Genomic DNA, 20,699 nt, shown 5'->3' with positions numbered 1-20,699 from the left:
GTAAAAAGAAAGGTTGAGAGCCTCACTTCCACAGCTATTTAAGCAAACATAAATCCAGGCTGCTGCAGTCCCACACTCCTTGCTACCCCAAACATTTCTTCCACTAGCACAAATACCATGGAATTATAGACAGAAAACTTTTTCAGGAAACTCAAGCAGCTGAAAACTTGCTCTGTTAGGGTGGGGAGATTCTTTCTTCAAGGGGAACAGCCACTCTGCATGCACTGCAGAGGAGGGAGGGGAGGGTCACAGCAGCTCACACCAAACTTGCCCCCTGCTACCTGAGGGAACATGTAGCTGTACATTGAATTTTACCACCCCCAGACATAATGTCACACAAAGGAAACAGGGTACTCCAAACAACTTGCCATATCCCAATCATTTTTTCCTCACCATAGGTGTAGCAACTTTCCATTCTAACAGGACATGGCAAAACAAACACGTTTTCTTTAAGAAGTTTCTGAAAGTTGCAGTAAGGACCAAAAAACCCCAATACTCTACAAAAAAGTTGTAAAAGATCTCCCATTACTGAGGTTCTTTAGATTAAATACTCACAATAATAATTTGAGAAATAACTGCTAATCCAAAACTTTAAGAAACTAATTATATAACCATATAGCTCCAAGAGTAAGTTCAGTGACAACAAAGTATGTCAAAGTGTAGAATTGTCACAAAATTCCAAAATAATTTTTTGAATTGTTCTGTGGACCTCTCCATCATGAGGAATGCTTTTGTTGCCTCACATAATTGAAAACTGCATAGCAAAGTACACATGCCTTCTTTTTAAATGGCCTGATATTTAAAGAACCTGATATTTCATTCTGAAGAGTATAAAAGCATAAAAAGCATTTTAAAAAAAGCTTTAAACAGCTCTTAAGGCATTGAGAATACCTGTTTTGTACTACTGACTAATATTTTAACCACTGCAAGGTGGAAGTGCAAGCTTAAGGGGCATGGAAGGTTGCACATGGTACATTAACTGTATTTTTCTGTGCAACATACAATGCACCCATACAAATAAAAAATGTTTCCTTGCTGACATAATCATTACCCTTTCAACAGCATTAGGAAAGTAACTTCCATGGAGGCAGCTTCCCTACTGGAGTCAATCACAGCTGCAGAACTTCCTGCTATTCCCTAGAGACCAGAAAGAGTTTTCCTAGGTATTATAATCAAGGAAAACACAAGCAGTTTACCAAAAAATTATCAAATCGGTTTTCCCTGTGGAAAATGACCTGTCTTGAGTTTCTGTGGCTCATCCTAACTCACACACTGAGTTAATGTAACAATCCAGCCTTTTTGCCTAGGGAATGCTGCTGGGGTCCAGAAGAAATGGGATAGGAAGGGAATGATGTGACCAAAGACTGTGAAGACATGCTTCACAAAGACAATCACTATTCCTTTAGAAAAGTGTCCAGGGTCTCCAGTAAAGTCTTCCAGGTACTGCTCTAAACTGAAGAATGGACTGCTTTAAAACAGAATTAACAGCTCATCCTATGATCCAAAGTGTGCCATATGTGAACACACACGAAGTTCCTGTGTCTAAACTATGACAAAAGACATGCCCATGCTCCACCTGTGTATGCATAAGTAAGTATTTATGGTTTTTATTAAAATTGAGGCTAGAATGAGTACCATTTTCTCCCAGCAGAAATTTACAGGAGCAAATTCCTAGCAAATACTTGTCAGATTTGGATAGATGTTAGAGATCCACCCTTGCATTTTTTCACTAGCCTACCTTCCTTCTGCAGTGAAGCATAAATTTTCTTTTAAATATACTGCACAGTAGTAAACACTGCTCATGAATATAAGATTTATAGCACATTAATAAAATCATATAGGCTCACTGGACTTAAATATATGAGGCACACAATTTAAGTTTTCATGACTACCTCAAAAGAGACCTAGAGTTGCCATGCAGCATGTTTAAATCTACAGAGTATTTACGCCTACACATCATTCACCTCTTACCTATCTCTAATTATTTATTTTCTCCAGCACAGGACAAACTTTTGAAAGATTAGTACTATACACCAGGTGTGATATTTACTTTATTAGTTTAGGATTCTTGAAAAAAAGCAAAGCAACACCTACAAGAAACAGAGAACACGTGCTCTTATCATTTGTTTCACATGAAACAGAAATAAAAAAATGTAAGGTTAAATGTGATGTTTTAAAATAATGATAGCTAGGAGGCAGAACAATGAAAATATCTAGAATCCAGACTCCAACAAACAACAGAAAAATATCTGCAAGTAACTTGGCAGGTGCCCTTGAAAAACAAATATCTTTGACACAATATACAAGTACTAAAACATAGACAGAGTAAAAGAAATCTGAACTTCAATTTCCATTTAGATAAACAGACAGGTAGATAGATACATATATATATATATATATATATACACATACATATATAGATTGATCAATCTCCATTCACTGCTGGAATTTTATATCAAATTTTTGTGTATCAACTCAAGTAGAAATCACTCATAACAAATATTACTACCTATTTTATTAATCAAACCCAACACTGTGTGAAGGAAAGGTTTCAAATCCATTCTCAAAAAGAATTAAAGGTTTATGTTTTCAAACAAAACAAGCCTTTTGCTTCCAAAAGTGGTTTTGACTGCTCAGTTACATTTTGGAGGCTAGTGATTATTGCTTTCTATTATTATCATCCCCTCCAGAAGTGCTAGGTGATTGAAACTTACAACCAATGGGTCAAAATTTTAAAAATTTTAAAAACAAAATAAAATAAAATAGTTAATTTTACTCTCTTTTTTTTTTTCCTTAATACCACTAGTTCACTTTTTTTTTTTGAAATTTTGACTTTGATTCCAGAGGCAGCAACAACAACAACAAATCTCAAAATTGATATAATGGGAAAATAGTTTCTTCCTGACTCTGCTGGGATCTTCTTTGTTTTCTAACAGTGTAATACAAATCATTTAAATGAGTTACTGTGGATTTAGATCAGCACAGCTAAGATTATAAACCAGATCAAGAGTAACAGGAGGCAGATCTTTAATTGTTTCAAGGTTACCTCTGATTGCCAGAACTTCACAAGTAATGACGAGTCTTCCCTAAATGGGCAACTGAGACACCTGGGTACAAGGAAAACCTTAGACAAAGCCAATACAATCACACTTTCACCAGCTTTTCCTCCACCTGCCTCACGCATAAGACTAATCAGGGATATTTCTGGGATGGGTAAGGTAAGTAGGACAAGCTGGTCAGACCAACTCTGTTTTGTAATAGTCATTACAAAAGCCAGCAAAAGTCAAAGCGGCCACCCGGCTGATCTCACTTGCACTGAATTCCTGCACTGAAAATTTCCTATTTCAATCTGTCTCCCAAATCAGAAGACTGATTTATATCTACAGTCATATGCAAGTCAACTCTATTGTGCAAGCCTAAGGGAAAAATCAGCAACAGTTCTAATTCTGGAATCCCAAACACAGCCCCCTCACATAAAAAGATGGCTCCCAAATATAACAATGTACTAGATATCTTATGTATGCACACAAATACACATAGCAACAGGAAGATAAAATTTAGTGTTTGAGATGCTATGCTCCTCAGTTTTTATTTGCATCATTAATACAAGTTCCAAGTAGCTACAACTCCATGTGGTATTTTACATAGAAGCACCAATAATGCATTCAGTTCTATAAAAGATAACAGAGGAATAGCAATGGATGCCCCATATACACAAAAAAAGCTAATCCATGCTGGTTTAACTTTATATAAATTTTACCAGCTATTACACAACTAAATGACAGAGATGTACACTCCTAAAAAACACAATCTGAAAGTTTTAAGTTCATCTTAACACATATGAGAATTTCTTCCAAGTATTGCTACAATACACACACACACAAAAACACACATGCACCCAGATACATATATATACATAAACACTATGTACTTAAATCAATTACTTTAAAATAATAACTCTTTGGAAGAATGAAAATTAATTTTGTGCATTTGTACATTATCTAACAAATTCAGTCCTGACTTCACTGGCACAAGCTTGATACAAACATTAAAGTGATCATAATGCAACTTTCCGTGCAGTAAAATTAGATAATGTACATAATGCATTGCATGCTATTGATTCTGAAATGACATTGTGGAAGAGACTCATACTTGAGTGTGCCACAGTCTCCAAAAGATTTTACCCTTATCACAGCCAAAATTCAGTCATTTTCAGAATTTTCTTATCAGCATTCTTAAGCCAAATGTTATACTCTGAACTGTATACAATAATTTCACATTTGCAATATTTGATGCAATATGCTTTGTTGCAAGAGACAAAAGAAAAGGATTCTGATTCTTAATAAGGCCCTTGAAGTATCTCTGTATGCTTTCAAAATAGAAATAACAGAAGTGTTAAAGTATTTGAGATTTCTAGTGTGAATGGGTAAACCATTGTTAAACAGCACAACAGTCTAGCATATGCCTTTTGTCAAATGATGCTTTAATTTTGCTCTAAATGGTTTAACTGGGTGGAGGGACATTTCTGACTTTTACATTAGTTTGTTTGCAACTAATTTTTGGGGCCTTTTTTTTTCTTCATAGCCTTCTGGAGGGGTTTAGTCAAAATGCTAAATTGATTGTAAGTATCACTAACATCTGTAACATATTGATCATTTTACTCCCAAATCCTTCAAACATTTGCTGATCCACAACTGCTTCCAGACTGGGCCTATACAATTTAGCACAAAATTACATACAGAAAAGTGTTTTTTGTGCTCTGGTATTATCATACAATTAAATTCAGAAGTCTCCACATAATCTGCATTTCAGTATCCAGAATTTGGGTATTTTTTTCTTTTTTTACAGCTACACAAAGTGTCTTCATAAAAATAAACTGATTTAAAACTACTACTCTGCTAGTCTATGTCAAAACTTATTGAAGAACCATTGTATGTTGCTTCTGTGAATTAACCTTCTTACTACAAGAAATTGTGTTTCAGGTTCAACACTTGCCTTCTCCCACTTAAAAATTATGGCTGGCTTAAAATGCTTCAAAATTAAAATGAAAGTATCAGGTCTCAAGCAAATTTGTTAAAACCCCAAAATTCTGCAGTAAGACTGAATAGATACAAGCCTATATTCACATGTTTTGTATCTTTGGCTTTCATTGTACTCAGCATATTACAATGTAACATGTGCTTCCAATGACTTACATTAGAAAGACGATAGAACAACTTTGAAGTATATTTGCAGTATATGTGCCATCCTCACAGGGGGTTTTATTCAGGTATATTTGACATGGCAAACTTTAATTCTTTATGCCCATTTTAAAACCCAACAAACCCTAACCCTTAAGACTTTTATTTACTAATGCCATTTACTCCTGAACTGCTTGAAAATAACTTGACAAAGCTGACATCCCAAACAAAGACCACACTTCCTGTTCTTACAGGGAATCTGGAACACCATCAATGTTTTGTTCAGCTTGCATAAGTCACAACTGATTGGCCACAGTCCCTGTGGGCATGCCATTTCATCCAGACTGGACGGTTCATTAGTCATAATTACTATAACTGTACAGCAGAGACTGCAGTTTTATCTCATCATACATCTTTGATAAAGCTGCTTCTATTTCTGCTTCATCAGCATGTGAAGTTACATTATTGGAGCTTTCATTTTCCAATCTGTGATTAACATCGGTTGTTCTGCTTATAAAACACGCACCAAAATTCAAGATAACACACAAAGTAAGGCCACAGCGTGACCACTGTTTGAACTTTGCATTAGAAATCCTGCAGCAGCTACTGCTGCAGAGGAAGAAGAGACTTTGAAATGACAGAGTCGCTAAGACAATTTAACCGAGGAAGTACCAACAATGCAGTTTGTAAGAGAACAAAATGAGGCTGTTGGTTTCTAATGTGAACTGTGACATAGAAAAATCTCTGTTTGGTACAAAGGTTAGAGGCAGGAAATTTCTGACAACTGCTGGGTCAATCAGCATTTTTCAGGTAAGTGTTTATGCAATTGCAGAAAATGAAATCCTGTCATATAAAGAACCAGGGTGAACACTGACAGCCACCGTGCTGCACTCCAGTTAGCAAACACATGCTAAAACACTTAAACCTAATAAGGACTGTGAATGCAATCTTTACCAAAATGCATGTAGAAGTCTCCCATTAAGGCATTTCCTTGTTGTGATGCTTGTTGCTGATTTTTCCACCTTATTGTGTGATAATAGGGAACACAAAGGCTGGTGGCACCATCTGAATGTGCATCGTGTACCCATGATGGGCCACATAAACAGTCATAATCGACAGCTACACGCAGGCACTGAGGCTGCAAAAATCCCAGAGTAATTAGTGTTGTCTGAATGCAATGACATCTGTTTTCTCATGGTCCTCTAGACTTGTCAGGCCAATAAGACATATATGAAAAAATATGACAAGCATTGCAAATGCCCTTCGGAAAGGTCTCACTTCGGGAAAAGCTGAAGGAATGACACGTGCCACCTTTTTTTTGCCAATATACCTAAAAGCCAAAGCTTGAAGATTTGAAAAAGGGCTTTTGAGTCATTTTACATTTGACTATGGAAGGTTTATTCTGAACAGAGTGCTGTGCTTAGGTAAGAATATATTGCAGCAGCTTTTGTTCTTTCAGAAAAGCAAGCTTTGTCAGGAGAGGAGTAAATGTGACTATTTCTGACCAGAGTGCTTATGCATCTGTGTCATCACCATCTCCTTTTTTAATTAAAGCAGCAGGCACCACATAAACCACAATAGTGTATGTCTATATACATTTTTAATATTATTATTATTATTTATTATTATTATTATTTTGCTTAATGAGTGCAACAAGAATAGTTCCATAGCCATGCCTTCTTGACATTGCAAAAACACTCTACTCTTTTCATCTGAAGACCTAAGCTTTTGTTTCAGGATTCACAGCCTTTTTCCTTAATATGCCTATTCCCCCATTCTTTTTCTGTGGCATGTTTGAGCATGCGTTTTCTCCAAGAAAGACATTAGTCATCATTAACAGAAGCCCTGACACCAAGTCTAAGTGCCTCTCCACAATGACCAAGTGGCAATCATCTTTCTCTTACCCTGTCACTGCTGATTAGGGGGTTCTTTCATGAAAATTTAATTTGCCGCCTTTCTACAGCTCCTTTTTACATTTCTGCCATAACAGAGCATGCCAGCAACACTAAAAATACAGTAACGGAGGCTGGACCTGTTTATAAGGAAAGGTAAGATTCAGACTGCATGGCTGTATTTTCTACCTAGTTTAACCAAAAAAAAAAAAAAAAAAAAAAAAAAAAAAAAAAAAAAAAAAAAAAAGAGAAAAAGATAAGGATAAAGAAAACAACTGACAGAAGAAAAACTCCCACTAAATACAGAACAACTCAAACAATCTGGCACACTTTTGATCCAACTAAATTAATATTTTTTTCCTCCAGAAGACAGCTAGCCAGCCCCTCTTCCAAAGCTTTGTTCAACAGGAAAATAGGTAAATGTAATATCTAAACAGATTTTTACAACTAATTAATTTTATAACTGCTCCAAATGTACAGGTACGCAGGTTTTTTAGCTTATATAAATATTTATTAAAGGATTTCATAATCCAGTGATAAATTTCAACCTCACTTCTTGAGTCTGTGTCAACATTGCCCTTGCAGTTAAAGAGTCAGCCACGAAGAAAACAGCTTTAGCTGCTGCAGACAGATGAAAGTTTCAGTCACAGATGATACTTTGCAGCTATTCAACACACACAGTCTCAGATTCCTGCTCTGTGTAACATTACAAACGTTGTTGAACAAGATACCATAGCAATGAGTTATTTTAAGGAAGTTTTTCAAAACATTTACTCTCCTGCTTTATTTCAATTTGTCTAAGGATTTTTTTAATTATAAGCATATGCTATTTTGTTAACATCTGTGCACAGCATAAAACCTGACTAAATTCCAACTTCTGAAAAAATGCAGATAACCTACATCCCTCAAATAAAGTAACAATATAAGAAACCTTCATGAAATTCAGATTAAGATGCATGCATTCATTTAACTGATTTTCCATACAGGTATACTTTAAAAAAAAAAAAAAATCAAACCACCACTTATTACAATTTTTATGTTCTCCCAATATCTTTCAGAATTTAATTAAGTGCAAAGCTAAAATATTGATTTACCTCTATTAAATTCAGAAACCACAGCTAGTAAAATCCAAGTCATAAAAACTTTATTCAGCTTCCTAAAGTATTGGTCCTCCACTACTGACCCAAAGCAGCATTGGTAGTCAGAACAGAAACTCTATGTATTTCTAACACTTTGGATTTATAAGAAACCTCCAATACCTTTAAATAGTCTCCATATATGAAATTTAAGAAGAGGAAACTAGGAATTAAAAGTGGATTTTGAATGGCAGACTGTGATTGTTGTACTGCTATGGCAGTATAACCTTGATTAAATGCAGAGCAATACTAAAGTAAAAACACAGCCCTGCCATGGTAACCTAAATTAACTACTGAACCAGATCATGCTGACAAAGAAAGCTGGTGTTTTAAGCTATTTCACTCGAATTCAAGAAAAATCTTTGACTTTCTAGAGGGCACAAAATAAAGTTAACCTTCCGTGGCTGCACAGCTCCTATTGTTCTGTTCCCCGCATTCTCCTCGGCTCCTTGCCTGATGAGCCAGGAACGCAGACGTCGAGATCCTTGCTCTGCATCCATGTCAAGTTCAAGTACGGGAAGTTTAGCTCTTTGACTCCCCCGCTCCCCACCTCCAAGTCACTTGTCAGTAAAAGGTTGGGCGATTTATTGACCAGTGCAGGACGCCTACTGTCAGTGCTGAAGGAAATATGAGCAGGGGCTGTCGCTACTGTTCTGGAGCTCATTGATAATGACATACCTGCCTCTGTCACCCATTACCCATACTACAAACTACTTAGACCTAACTGAAAAATCAATAGCCTACTTGCACTGGTTCCTGTGGCTGCCTCCTTTGATTGTCAGCTCCTGTCTAGGGTCAGCACTTACATGAAAGGGGCTGTGACTGCCTGATGCTTTCAGGACAACCTAACGTTATGAAACTAGCCAACAGAACAGTAAATTCTGTCCCCCTGCCCTCCTCATCAATTAGGCTTTGACTAGGCTTGCCTGTAGAAACCTGACCTTTTAAGTTTAGGTGAATATGGAACTAGCTGAACACGCCATTGCCCTCAGCACTGAGCCAGGAAATCCACTGACAGGTTAAACAAAACAGAAGGTTGTAACTGTCATAATTTGCATTGCACTTTCACGCCAACAAGGGTGTTATCAGTGGGGGCAAGCCCTGGAACACACAACGCAAGCACCCTAAGTCACTCTCCTCATAAATTTTCAAGTGAAAGGAGATAAAACATAAATTCACAAATGACTGCACATTTCAAGTCCCACTTTCTTTCAAGTTCGCACTCTGGAAGCCCCCAAAGTACACAAACAATTCCCCTTTGGAGGCGTGCTGGCATGCAGATGCCAGTCAGAATGAACCTCCAGGACAGATGATGGATGGGGAAAAGCCACCTGCCTCTGCCTCTAATAGACCTATATTAGGTCTATTCTCCGTTGAGTATTTATATGCATCAATATGAAACATTAATGGAAAATACACAGGCACACACCTGTATTTCAGAGCAGCAGGTAGCCATAAATTATTTAAAAATCCCCAGCGAGCCCTAACTGGCACTTCTGAGTAGTATCCACTTGTACATCCTGCATCTTGGAAATCCATTACCAACTTCTAAATATCCCTGTGACTACAACTAAATGATAAATGTTATACTTTAATGCATGTGCCTTCCTCCAAAGGATACTGACAGCCATGAAGCAAAGAACTAAAGCAAGAAATCTCAGATCTAAATTAAACACTGAACTATAACCTGAAGTTTAATACAAAAGTTTTTGTAACCATATATAGACTTTTTTTGAAAGTTAATAGCTATAAATGCCTTGCTCCTCCTTTCTTCCAAAATAAATAAATATTAAAATCAAATGAAAGTACTTTTAAAGTCTCCGGTTAGTGCTCCTTTCTTATATACTAATTTTCAATCAAAAATTACTTTGTGTCCTTTTATGCTCCTGCTTCCATGGGCCTGCCATACACAATATAAACATTACCAGAAAATGCGGACAGCATGAGTGATCCGAAGAATTTATATAATTTGAACACCCAAACTTCTTCATTCCATGAAAGTTTGCCTACATCTATGAATTGTAGTTAATACCAATTTATTGAAACTCTGAGAAGGCTAGGAATTTTATTCAGTGCATACAGTTAACAACTGTTAATGTAAATATACAAATTACTTCTAGAAATCCCAGGCAAGATTCAGAACAATTATTTAAGTAATGTTTTTTACTCTGCAGCTGGACTTTTTTAACTCTTGCACCCTCGATATCCTTCTTGCACAAAACAGACACAAGCATGAGCTCTTGGTAAATAAGTGAGAGGAAAAATACTGCCACTTGGTTTTCAGCATTTAAGACTCAATTCCAAAACTCCAGATACCTTTGTAAGTTTTACTTCTGAATCCTGCCTCAATATATGCCAGCTGCTGCATTTAGGTTATTTCAAATGCACTTTTTGAAATTGGAATTGAGAAAGGGAAACTGCTGAATTACAAAAAGACAAAAACTTTTTTCATTAAAGCTTCGGAAAATGTTACACTGCAATATTTATTACATTGTAACAAACATACAATCTTCTACATAGACACAAACAGCTTAAATGCAGAGAACACTCCTCAAAAATGAAAGCATAGAACTGTGTTAAAGCCCTTTTAGATAAACAGAATGGCAGTTAGAATTAATACTCAGTTCCAAACAAACTACAGAGCAAACACTACTTAAAAATGGTAGACCTAATTGAGTCTGGATGGTTCCCCTTTACAGACCTAATGCAATGATTAACTATGCATCTGGTAGCATGTCAAGTCCTTTTTGTGTGCCTATCTGATAGTGAAGTGAAAGGGCATGGACAGTGTCCAGTCCCAGCAAGCAAATCATTTGGAAGCAGTCATAGCCATAGATCAAAGATTTTTCACTCTATCCAGAGTCTATTTAAACACACCAACCCAGCCCGTGTTGCAGACAAAACCAGTTAGAAAATAAGAAAGACTCCTTGGGATACAAAGATAATAAAGGAAGATAGAAGTAGAAAATGAAGAAAAGAAACAGACTGGCAGAACCTTGATTTCCATAGGCCAAGACAGCTGGTTTACATCCTAGTTTTATTTCAGATGGTTAAAGAAAAGGAACAATTTCCATCTCTTAGATCACCAAATATTATTTCAATTAAGCTATGCAGATGGCTTCTATACATTATTTGAGCCAATGCAGTTTCCCCTTTCCAGCAGCGGTAGATGGTACCTTGAACTATTGTGCACGCAAATTTTACCTAATTAATAAGAAAATTAAAAGAGAGCAGCATATTAATATGGAGAAGTTATTCTGAAATAAGATATGCACAGCAAGATAGAAAATAGGATTAGCTATGATTTGATTCTCTCATTAGAAGTAGCAACAAAACTCCTGTGATAGGTTTAAATAGATAGTAGTAGTTTACTACTTTTATGTCAACATAGTACTTTCAAAGGATAAAAATTCAAAACTATGAAGTACAATGCACAGAAAAGTAGATGGTTCTAACTGTGCATTTAATTTGAATGAGGAAACAGTGAGAAGACTGCTCAAACAGGAACTTCTTTTAAATGAAATACAAATTGCATGCTTTTTCTATCAGACCCAAAGTCAAAACAAAATCGTCTTAAAATACAGGGAGGAGAGCCAGAGAGAGACTCGATATGTTCTGTGCTGGTCACTGTTGCTATTGAGAAGATTGAGCCCCCTCTGTTCCCTCCTATCACAACACCTTTTCCCTTTATAGATTGCCCTCATAGAAATTCTCTGAAAGGTTATAACCAGAACAGTGGCTGGTGAGGAGAAGAGGATTTCACACTGCTATATGTTGTACTTGAAAAAGCACTTTTTAAAGCATAAGCTTATAAACGAGGAGCTTTTGCTTCTGGACCTAGAAACAGACATTTTAAAAGAGTGTAACTCAAGACAATTTTAGGTTAACTTATACATATGTTTTGTCTTGACAAGGCTGCATGAAGATTTTGATCTCTAAAATAGCTGTCTAACCAGTAAAACCACACAGGCTATTGTTTGTTGGAATCATTATGCATATGCACAGAGACGGCAACATCTAAGGCAATAAACAGAGCAATCACCTGCAGCTACTGACAAAAAAAAGCCAAAAGTCTGCAAATTAATCTTTTTTTCATTTCCAAAATTTTGATTTTGCTTATAACATCTTTGTATTTTTTGTATTTTTAAAAGATGTGCTGATTCAGCCTCACAGCATTTTTAAGAACCAGACATAATCTCTGTAGCCCATCCCATATTTCTCAAGCAAATAAGTGTTAATGCATTCAATTGGAGGTGAAGCTGAGAAAATTCTGGCATGTTACATGCTCTCACTTCTTAAAAGTGACATTTTTAATATAATTAATCAGTTATTATTAATAAAGACCAGCCAACACACATTGATTTGGTTATTTCTAGTGAATGAAACAGCATGCACCCACCCCAACTGCATCCAAACAAAAGGCCCCCATGAAGTTTGAACAAGAACAAAATTTTACAAAAGCGCTAGAATTGTTCCTTTTGGATATGTCTGGTTTTCCATGATTGCAAACTTATTAAAATAAACTTACAAAACAGTATTTAGCATTCAAACCAGTCTCCAGCTAAAATAAGTCTTTTAGTCACCATGAGAAAAGAGAAAATGCTACCTTTAATACAAAGTTCAAAGCATTAGAGAAAGTCCCTCGGCAGCAGATTGCTTATGGTTAAACACCAGATTATGAACATACTCACATTTTAAGACTGAACAGGAAAGCAGAAATAAGCTACTTAAAGGAGTAGCTGAAACCAACCCCTTTCCCGCTGAAGAAATGAAAGCTGGGGAGACTCAGAAACATGTACACATTCTTTAATTGCCATACCACTCAATCTTCACAGGGTAAAAAAGGTACAAGATTTATACAACACTTTAGATTGATGAGATACATTAATGACATTTGTAAAAATTAAATCATCCTTTCTCCTCCGGTGTGTGCCATCAACTAACTTCATACACACAGACCTTAGAACAGATCAGCAGATACTAAAACCAAGCCACGACTCCCAAAAAGAGGAACGCACCGTACACCATCAAGTGCAAAAGGAATTTTATCACTCAAACCCAGTGCAGTGTTGGCTGTAACTATTAGCCCAGGTCTGCTGTGGAGAAACATAACATGCATTACTGAATCATTTCTTTTCAAATCCATACATTCCCTGCAGCAGTTCAAGCTTCATCAGCAGTGCAGGAATGTAAGAAAATGACAGGCAAAGGGCACTAGCTCTTTTCCCATACAGTTCTTCTATAAATGGAAGCAGAGTCCTACAAAGCACTTAAAGCTGAGAATGTTGGAAGACTGATCTCCAGGAAAAAAATAACACAATGCTAGGTTCCACAAGCAGATTAATTATTCCGTTTTCTGCACAACTGTTTCCATTAAATGAACGGACAGAGAGGAGACCAACTACAAGAAAATAATGGAATGCTAGCTGGGTCTCATCTGCAAAGCTGCCATGAACAAAGCATATACAAACACATACATATTTCATATGCTATTCTTAAAAATACTTCTCAGCCCCTTTGGGAGCACCTGCTCTTGAATTCACTTTTCCCTCTGCATCTCAGCAAGGGAGAGAAAAAGGACAGAAATCCTTGGCAGAAATCCTTCAAGAGCCCTAAGTCACTTTGATTAAAATTCGATTTACCTTAAAAATTATACCTTATATCAGTAGCATATTATAGAAACTTTAAAATACACCAGTCATAATTAAAATACTCTGAAATATTTAACGTTGATAAGCTGGTTAGGCAATCAAATGAAAGTATGCTATATCATAACACAGCAAGAAACTTGCATGCTTATTGCTAGAAGTCTGAGCTGTTTTCCAGCTTTTTTCTTTTGTTGTTTTAGCGGTTAACATAAATACATAATGTTTTCTTGAAGGGGGAAAAAAAAAAATATGTCTTAATGGTAGCCCTTCGCTGCTTCTTTGCCATCCTGAGTGTGAAGAAAATACCGTGGCACATCCCTTGCCTGCAGGGCTGGATTTACACCCGCCGGAGCTCCCTGCCATACGAGCGGGAGGGGGCAGGAGGAGCCAAGGCAAGAGCAAACACTGCACACCGCGTCCCCTTCCCAGTATCTTTTTACAGAAGCCCTCGCTAACAAAACACTATAGCTCCAGGCAGCGGCATGCTGATGTTGGCACTGCTTAAACCAAACAAACACGATGTTTAACAGTCAAATAAAATGTCCCGCAGCCTCCCTAATGAATTTGTCAAGGACCATCAGATCACCCCCGCCCCTGCCTCATTAACTCAAGTATGATGAGACGGATTATAACGAGAGAATACAGATCAATCGGTCTGAAGACTTCAAGTGGCTTTTAGCCCTGAGTTTCCCTCTCTGCAGCACACACACGCACACGGTCTTTTTTAATGGAATACAGTATCTCCTGCTGCTGGAGGGGATGCCACTTCGTTTTATACACCATCAAGGAGCTGCTGATGGACTTCTAAACTAACATACATAAAAGCAGAGGTGACAAGGGCTCTTCAATTATAGCCTCCTCGGATCCTGTTCCCCCTTCAATTATTCATCCCTGCGAGAGCAAATTCCGCCACAGATGAAGCTGGTCTTAATGCAGTGCGGCCACAGACACCCAGACACGAGAGAGAAGGGTTTCACGTGCATTATTTGCTGGAAGTGTTTAAGTTTATTGCTCAAATGATGTTTCTAATTAGCGTTGGGGCAATAAATTAAAGTCAGCTTTTGTTTAGCTGATTTATTATTTACTAGGGCTTCAACCTCAGGCAGGAAAATTGGTAATGAATTGTTTTAAATCTGAACACTGGTAACGCTACATCATTAGGCACCTTTTCAGAGGGGTGCGAATGGAATCGCCCCCTCCTCCTGCTTTTACCTTAAAAAATAGGGAACGCGTGTGCCCCCGCCTTTGCCCGGGCCGCCTGAAGGTTCCGGCAATCTCCTCCGCGCCCAGGACACGGTAACCCCTAGGCTGGGCGCTCTCTGCGGGAAGCGAGACCCCGTGGAGCCCTCCTGCCCACCTCTGCTCGGAGGGCGGGTGTGCGGAGCCCTCGGCGGCGCGGAGAGAGGTGCCAGCCCGGCAGCGAGTGTGCCCCGTGCCGCCTCGGGAGCTTTGACAGCGGCGTGTGAAAGGGACCCCCAGCCCTAACTAACTCTTCCCTTTGCCGGAGCGAAGCGGGAGGCGAGGCGTGGGACCCTGGCTGCCCCGCCGGGCCAGCCGAGCCGCGCAAGCGAAGCGCAGCCATGCCCGCCCGCCCCTACGGAGCCTCCGAGCGCCCCGGGCGGGTGCGGCCGCGGCGAGGGGGCAGCTCCGCCGGCACTTACCCGCGCCCCGGGACGGAGAGCCCCGCTCCAGCCCGCGCATCCCCGGGACACCCAGCAAGCAGCGGCACCAGCGCCCTGGAGAGCCGGCGACTCCGCTCTCGTGGCAGCCTGCCCTCTCTCCCCCACCCCTCGGAAGCTGCTCCCCTCGAGCCTTCCCTAGGCTCGTCTCCCTCCCGGCGGGGCCGGGCCCGGCGGGGACACCTGACACCGCCGCCAGCACCGGGCACCGCGGGCCGCCGGGCCGGCCCCCACATCCCCGGGCGCAGTGTGCCCCGGCGGCAGGCAGGGAAGCAGGCAGGGAAGCAGGGAGCCGATCCTCTCATCGCGGAGGACGGAGCCGCACCGGCGCCGGGCACGTCCGTACTTACTACTTCCAGCGGTACGGTCGGCACCAGACATGTTTCTAATTTAAACGCACACAGAAAACAGACGGCGGTATTTTCTTTATTAAAATCAGCCAGCTGCAGTGAAAGGAGGAGAGCGCAAGGAGCCGAGCCCAAGCGCTGCGAGCGGGTTACGGGCAGGCTCTGCACGGAGGAGAGCACCGCGTCCCCGCACGGGCACGGCCCCGCTCCCGCTCCCGGCGGGGCTCCCGGGCGGCCGGAGCCGCCCCGCACCGCGGGACTGCCCGGCCCAGGGGAGGGCAAAGCACCTACGCAGCCTTGCCCCGAGACTGGAGGTGTGGAAATTGCTCTCCCTTCCATCCCAAGTTCCCGCAGGAGAAGCGGATCTGTCTGCTCTGCAGCAGGTACCGCCCCGGGGATCCCTCCGACCCGACACCACGGAGCTACGGCTTTATGTCCGAACTATTCCATACTCTTATTAATACAAACTTGCATAAAATATCGTTTCCTTTCTAATAATTCAATCCTGCGCTTTAGGAGGATGAGAAGAACTTTATGACACAAAATTTATCTAAATTAAGGTGACTGGGAGCAGTAAAACAAAGTGTGTGCCACGCTACTCCGGTGACGGTCTCACTTTCACTGCTGCAGCCCGGCATTAAGCGAAATAAGATTTATGCCTGCGGGGAAGCTCCGGTCCGCCTCTCCCCTTTCTCCGCACACACCGGCACTGCCGCCGGGTCCCGTCGCAGCGAGCGGGAGGGAGCAGCGAGCTCACCTCGCCCTTCACCGGGCGCCACGGCGAAGTTACAGCGATTTTTGGGGTTTTCCCCCCCTCACACACCGCGCCGGGTGGCGGGACGCTCCGAGCCTCCCCCGCGGCTGCCCCGCTGCCCATCCCGCTCCGAGCCCCGCCGCGCAGCGGACGCGGGGCCGGGGGCGGGAGCGCAGGCGCGTGTGCGCGCGCCGGGTGCCGCGATTGGCCGCGGCGCTGACAGCTCGGCGGCGATTGGCGGCGCGGCCCCGCCCCGCGCCCGCGCGCGGCCCCATTCATAAACTACAGGGCCCGGCGGCAGCGCCGCGAGAGGGACGAGGGCACACGGCGCTGCAGGAGCGGAGCGAGAGGCGCGGACACCGGGAGCCTCGGCGCGCACTTCCAGGGGTGGGGAGGGGGAGGAGAAGCCATCCCGGGCACGGCAGCTACGCCCTCTTCCCTCTCAGGATAAAACACAGTCTGTGCAAAGAAAACAAACAAACAAACAAAAAAAACCAACAACTCCTCTCCATACAGTCTCTCTCACAACAATCTATGTAGATCTGCAGGACGGGAATGAGAGATCACAGACCAAGTGCACCCGTCTGCGCGTAAAGATAGAGACAGCCACAGAGCCGGGTTCAGCCAACGCCTCCAGCAGGAAAAGGGAAATCAACAACACCCCCTGACAGTCTGAGAGAGCAGCAGCCAAACGCATGCACATCTCTGGCGGTGCCACGGACTGAAAGAGAGAGAGAGGCAGACAGACAGACAGACACAGAGTTCACTCTTCCGCTGAGGGCATTGCTCGCATTCTTCTCCTCCTCTTGTACCGTGTTGCGGTTTTAAACTTCGCCGCCGACCGGCTTTTCTACGGGGACCTTCTGCGAGTCCTGGGGAAGTTTGTTTGCTGTTTTGGGTTTGTTTTTTTTTTTCCATGAACTATTGAAACGGCATTTTTGTCGCTGCGCGGGGGGGTGGGCGCCTGAGCGCAGAGGCAGCCCAGACTTCCCTGCCCCCATCGCCATCCAAAACTTTGTGCTCCGGGAGCCCGCGGGGACTGCCCGCCGCTCCGGCACCGGCTCCAGCATCACCAGCACCGCCGCCCAGCCCGCACCGTCCCGCTCCTCCTCGTCGCCGGGGCAGCGCTGGGCTTCGCTCCTTTGTGCTTCGCCGCCCTCCCCGATTTCTTTAATTTCTCTCACTGGCGCGCCGCTGCCGCCTTCTTCCCGGAGGCGGTGGGGGTCTGCGATTTGGCTGGTGCCCTCCGCAAAGCTGCAGCCACCGCTAAAGCATTGGATCCCTCAACGTACTGCGAGAGCCCGGTGTACAGCCCGGACCTGTGCCCCAACATGATCGCCGCGCAGGCCAAGCTGGTCTACCAGCTCAACAAATACTACACGGAGCGCTGCCAGGCGCGCAAGGCGGCCATCGCCAAGACCATCCGGGAGGTGTGCAAGGTCGTGTCGGACGTGCTGAAGGAGGTGGAGGTGCAGGAACCGCGCTTCATCAGCTCCCTAAGCGAGATCGACGCCCGCTACGAGGGGCTGGAGGTGATCTCGCCCACCGAGTTCGAGGTGGTGCTCTACCTCAACCAGATGGGCGTCTTCAACTTCGTGGACGACGGCTCCCTGCCGGGCTGCGCCGTGCTCAAGCTGAGCGACGGCCGCAAGCGCAGCATGTCCCTCTGGGTGGAGTTCATCACCGCCTCGGGCTACCTGTCCGCCCGCAAGATCCGCTCCCGATTCCAGACGCTGGTGGCCCAGGCCGTGGACAAGTGCAGCTACCGAGACGTGGTGAAGATGATCGCGGACACGAGCGAGGTGAAGCTCCGCATCCGGGAGCGGTACGTGGTGCAGATCACGCCCGCCTTCAAGTGCACCGGGATCTGGCCGCGCAGCGCGGCGCAGTGGCCCATGCCCCACATCCCCTGGCCCGGCCCCAACCGGGTGGCGGAGGTGAAGGCGGAGGGCTTCAACCTGCTCTCCAAGGAGTGCTACTCGCTGACGGGCAAGCAGAGCTCGGCCGAGAGCGACGCTTGGGTGCTGCAGTTCGGCGAGGCCGAGAACCGGCTGCTGATGGGCGGCTGCCGGAACAAGTGCCTGTCGGTGCTGAAGACGCTCCGCGACCGGCACCTGGAGCTGCCCGGGCAGCCCCTCAACAACTACCACATGAAGACGCTGCTGCTGTACGAGTGCGAGAAGCACCCGCGGGAGACCGACTGGGACGAGGCGTGCCTGGGCGACCGGCTGAACGGCATCCTCCTGCAGCTCATCTCCTGCCTGCAGTGCCGGCGCTGCCCCCACTACTTCCTGCCCAACCTAGACCTCTTTCAGGGCAAACCCCACTCGGCCCTGGAAAGCGCTGCCAAACAGACCTGGAGGCTAGCCAGAGAAATCCTCACCAATCCCAAAAGCCTCGACAAGCTATAGGGTTAACACCCCCGCGCACAAAAACTCGCCCTCCGTAAACAACAACAGCGCCTAAAAAACTTTTTATTTAACGCGAACGACGACGGAAAGAGGCGGCGAAAGACACGCGCCCCCGCCACCCCCCACCCACCTGCAGTTCGGCCTTTAAAAACTTGCCGACGGTTTTCCCGGCATAAACTCTCACCGCCTTGCACGGAAGAAGGGAAGAGCCTCTCTCCTCCTGTCCTCCAATGTGAATTTTTAAAAGATCACAAAAAGAAGCGATCGGACTTTTGCAACTTCAAAACGAAACCCGAAAGGTACATTTTCCAATCCATGTATAGTCCTTTTCTTATGCTCTCTTGTTTGCCTGAATGTTGTCACCAAGTGAAAAAAATTATTTAACTATATGTACAAATCTCCCTTTAAAAAAGTTTTACTGATGTTAAATGTATTTCGGTGCCAAGGTCAGATTATGTGCCCCACAACTGACTTGTTGCAAATAGTAATAAAAATATTACTTTAACTTTACGTTGACTTTTTGTGAATGGTTCTTAAATTCAGACAAGTAGATTCTTTCTGAACCTCAGAAGGATTTTTTTTTTTAAATAATCTAAACCACGAGATGTAAAGATAGGCTAAATGCAACACCTAGTCCAAGCCTTAGCTCAGCATATTGGCTGATGTTTTCTAAACCTCCTTCTAGTTTCCATTAAAAAGAAAAAGTGCATCCAAGAAAAAAAATCTTATATATTCTGTAATTCAGCATGAGACAACATCTGCTATATTTCTATTACTCTAAGGTTCTGTTCTAAATCTTGGAATATATGGAGCATCGCACAGCAGCTCGCTACAGTTTAGTCAGAATTACAGCATGCCTTTTCCTACCCTACAGTCGTTTTTTTTCCTTTTATTTTTTTTCCTTATGGTATCCCTTGCTTTTATTTTCTCCAGTAAATCTCGAGCGCTGCATTTTGTTTTAAAAACCCATCGTTGTTTGCTTTCGCTTCCCGGAGCGAACACGCTATCCATTTGACTTTGACACGAAGGAAGTATAGATCTACCCTGAATAATTAATACGATTTAGAGCAACCGGTCGATATTTTTTTTAAACAAACATTTGTTTTTGCCCAGATTTTTAAGTACAGCATAAAATCGCACTGCAGATTAGTCAGACGGGGAGATAAGCAGGAGCCCGTCAGGAAACCACCCGATCCTACACCGGCACCCGGGCGCTCTCTGCCGATCTCCTTCCCCCTCTCCCAAAGCGAAGCTCTGCCTGATTCCCCGTAGCTATTTCCGCTTTAAGCTTGCTCGGGACGACTGAGAAATACTGGCAGGATTTTTATCGGGAACGCATTCGTATGATTTAAAAACGTTAGCGTTACCCGCTGAAGCTGCCCGAAAGATTGCAACGCCGGATCGGAGCATTTCGAGCAACTTTTCGTATCCTTTTGTAGGCGGGGGGGAGGTAAAAAAAGAACTCAAGTTCTTGCCCCAAAAGACTATTTTCGTTTATTTTTGGACGGAGACTGAAAGAAATAACCATTATAACTTGAGCTGCTTTTGCCTTTAAGTTTAAAAACGAAATCCTGGATGGCGGCAGCAGCCGGGGCGACGGAACGGGGTGCGCGGCGCACCCTGCCCGGCGGAGCGGGCACAGCCCGGCCCCG

General features: G+C 42.9%; 2 protein-coding genes across 4 annotated transcripts in view; one reads left to right on the top strand and one right to left on the bottom strand.

Annotated features, from left to right (window-relative positions):
* The window catches only part of LRBA (LPS responsive beige-like anchor protein), a 367,953-nt gene that overhangs the window by 144,569 nt on the left and 202,685 nt on the right, over nt 1-20,699 (bottom strand). The window lies entirely within an intron of this gene.
* On the top strand, nt 16,958-19,506 carry MAB21L2 (mab-21 like 2). Its single transcript, XM_058837412.1, has one exon. It carries the CDS (start codon nt 17,968-17,970, stop codon nt 19,045-19,047), a length of 1,080 nt encoding a protein of 359 aa, XP_058693395.1. The 5' UTR covers nt 16,958-17,967; the 3' UTR covers nt 19,048-19,506.

The sequence above is a fragment of the Poecile atricapillus genome, chromosome 4 (assembly GCF_030490865.1).
Source record: "Poecile atricapillus isolate bPoeAtr1 chromosome 4, bPoeAtr1.hap1, whole genome shotgun sequence".
Taxonomy (NCBI): Eukaryota; Metazoa; Chordata; class Aves; order Passeriformes; family Paridae; genus Poecile; species Poecile atricapillus.
The sequence above is the reverse complement of the archived record's forward strand: the minus strand, read 5'-3'. Positions and strand labels throughout refer to the sequence as shown.

Coding starts and splice junctions, on each gene's coding strand:
- MAB21L2 (XM_058837412.1), top strand. CDS start 17,968: ATGATCGCCGCGCAGGCCAAGCTGGTCTACCAGCTCAACAAATACTAC.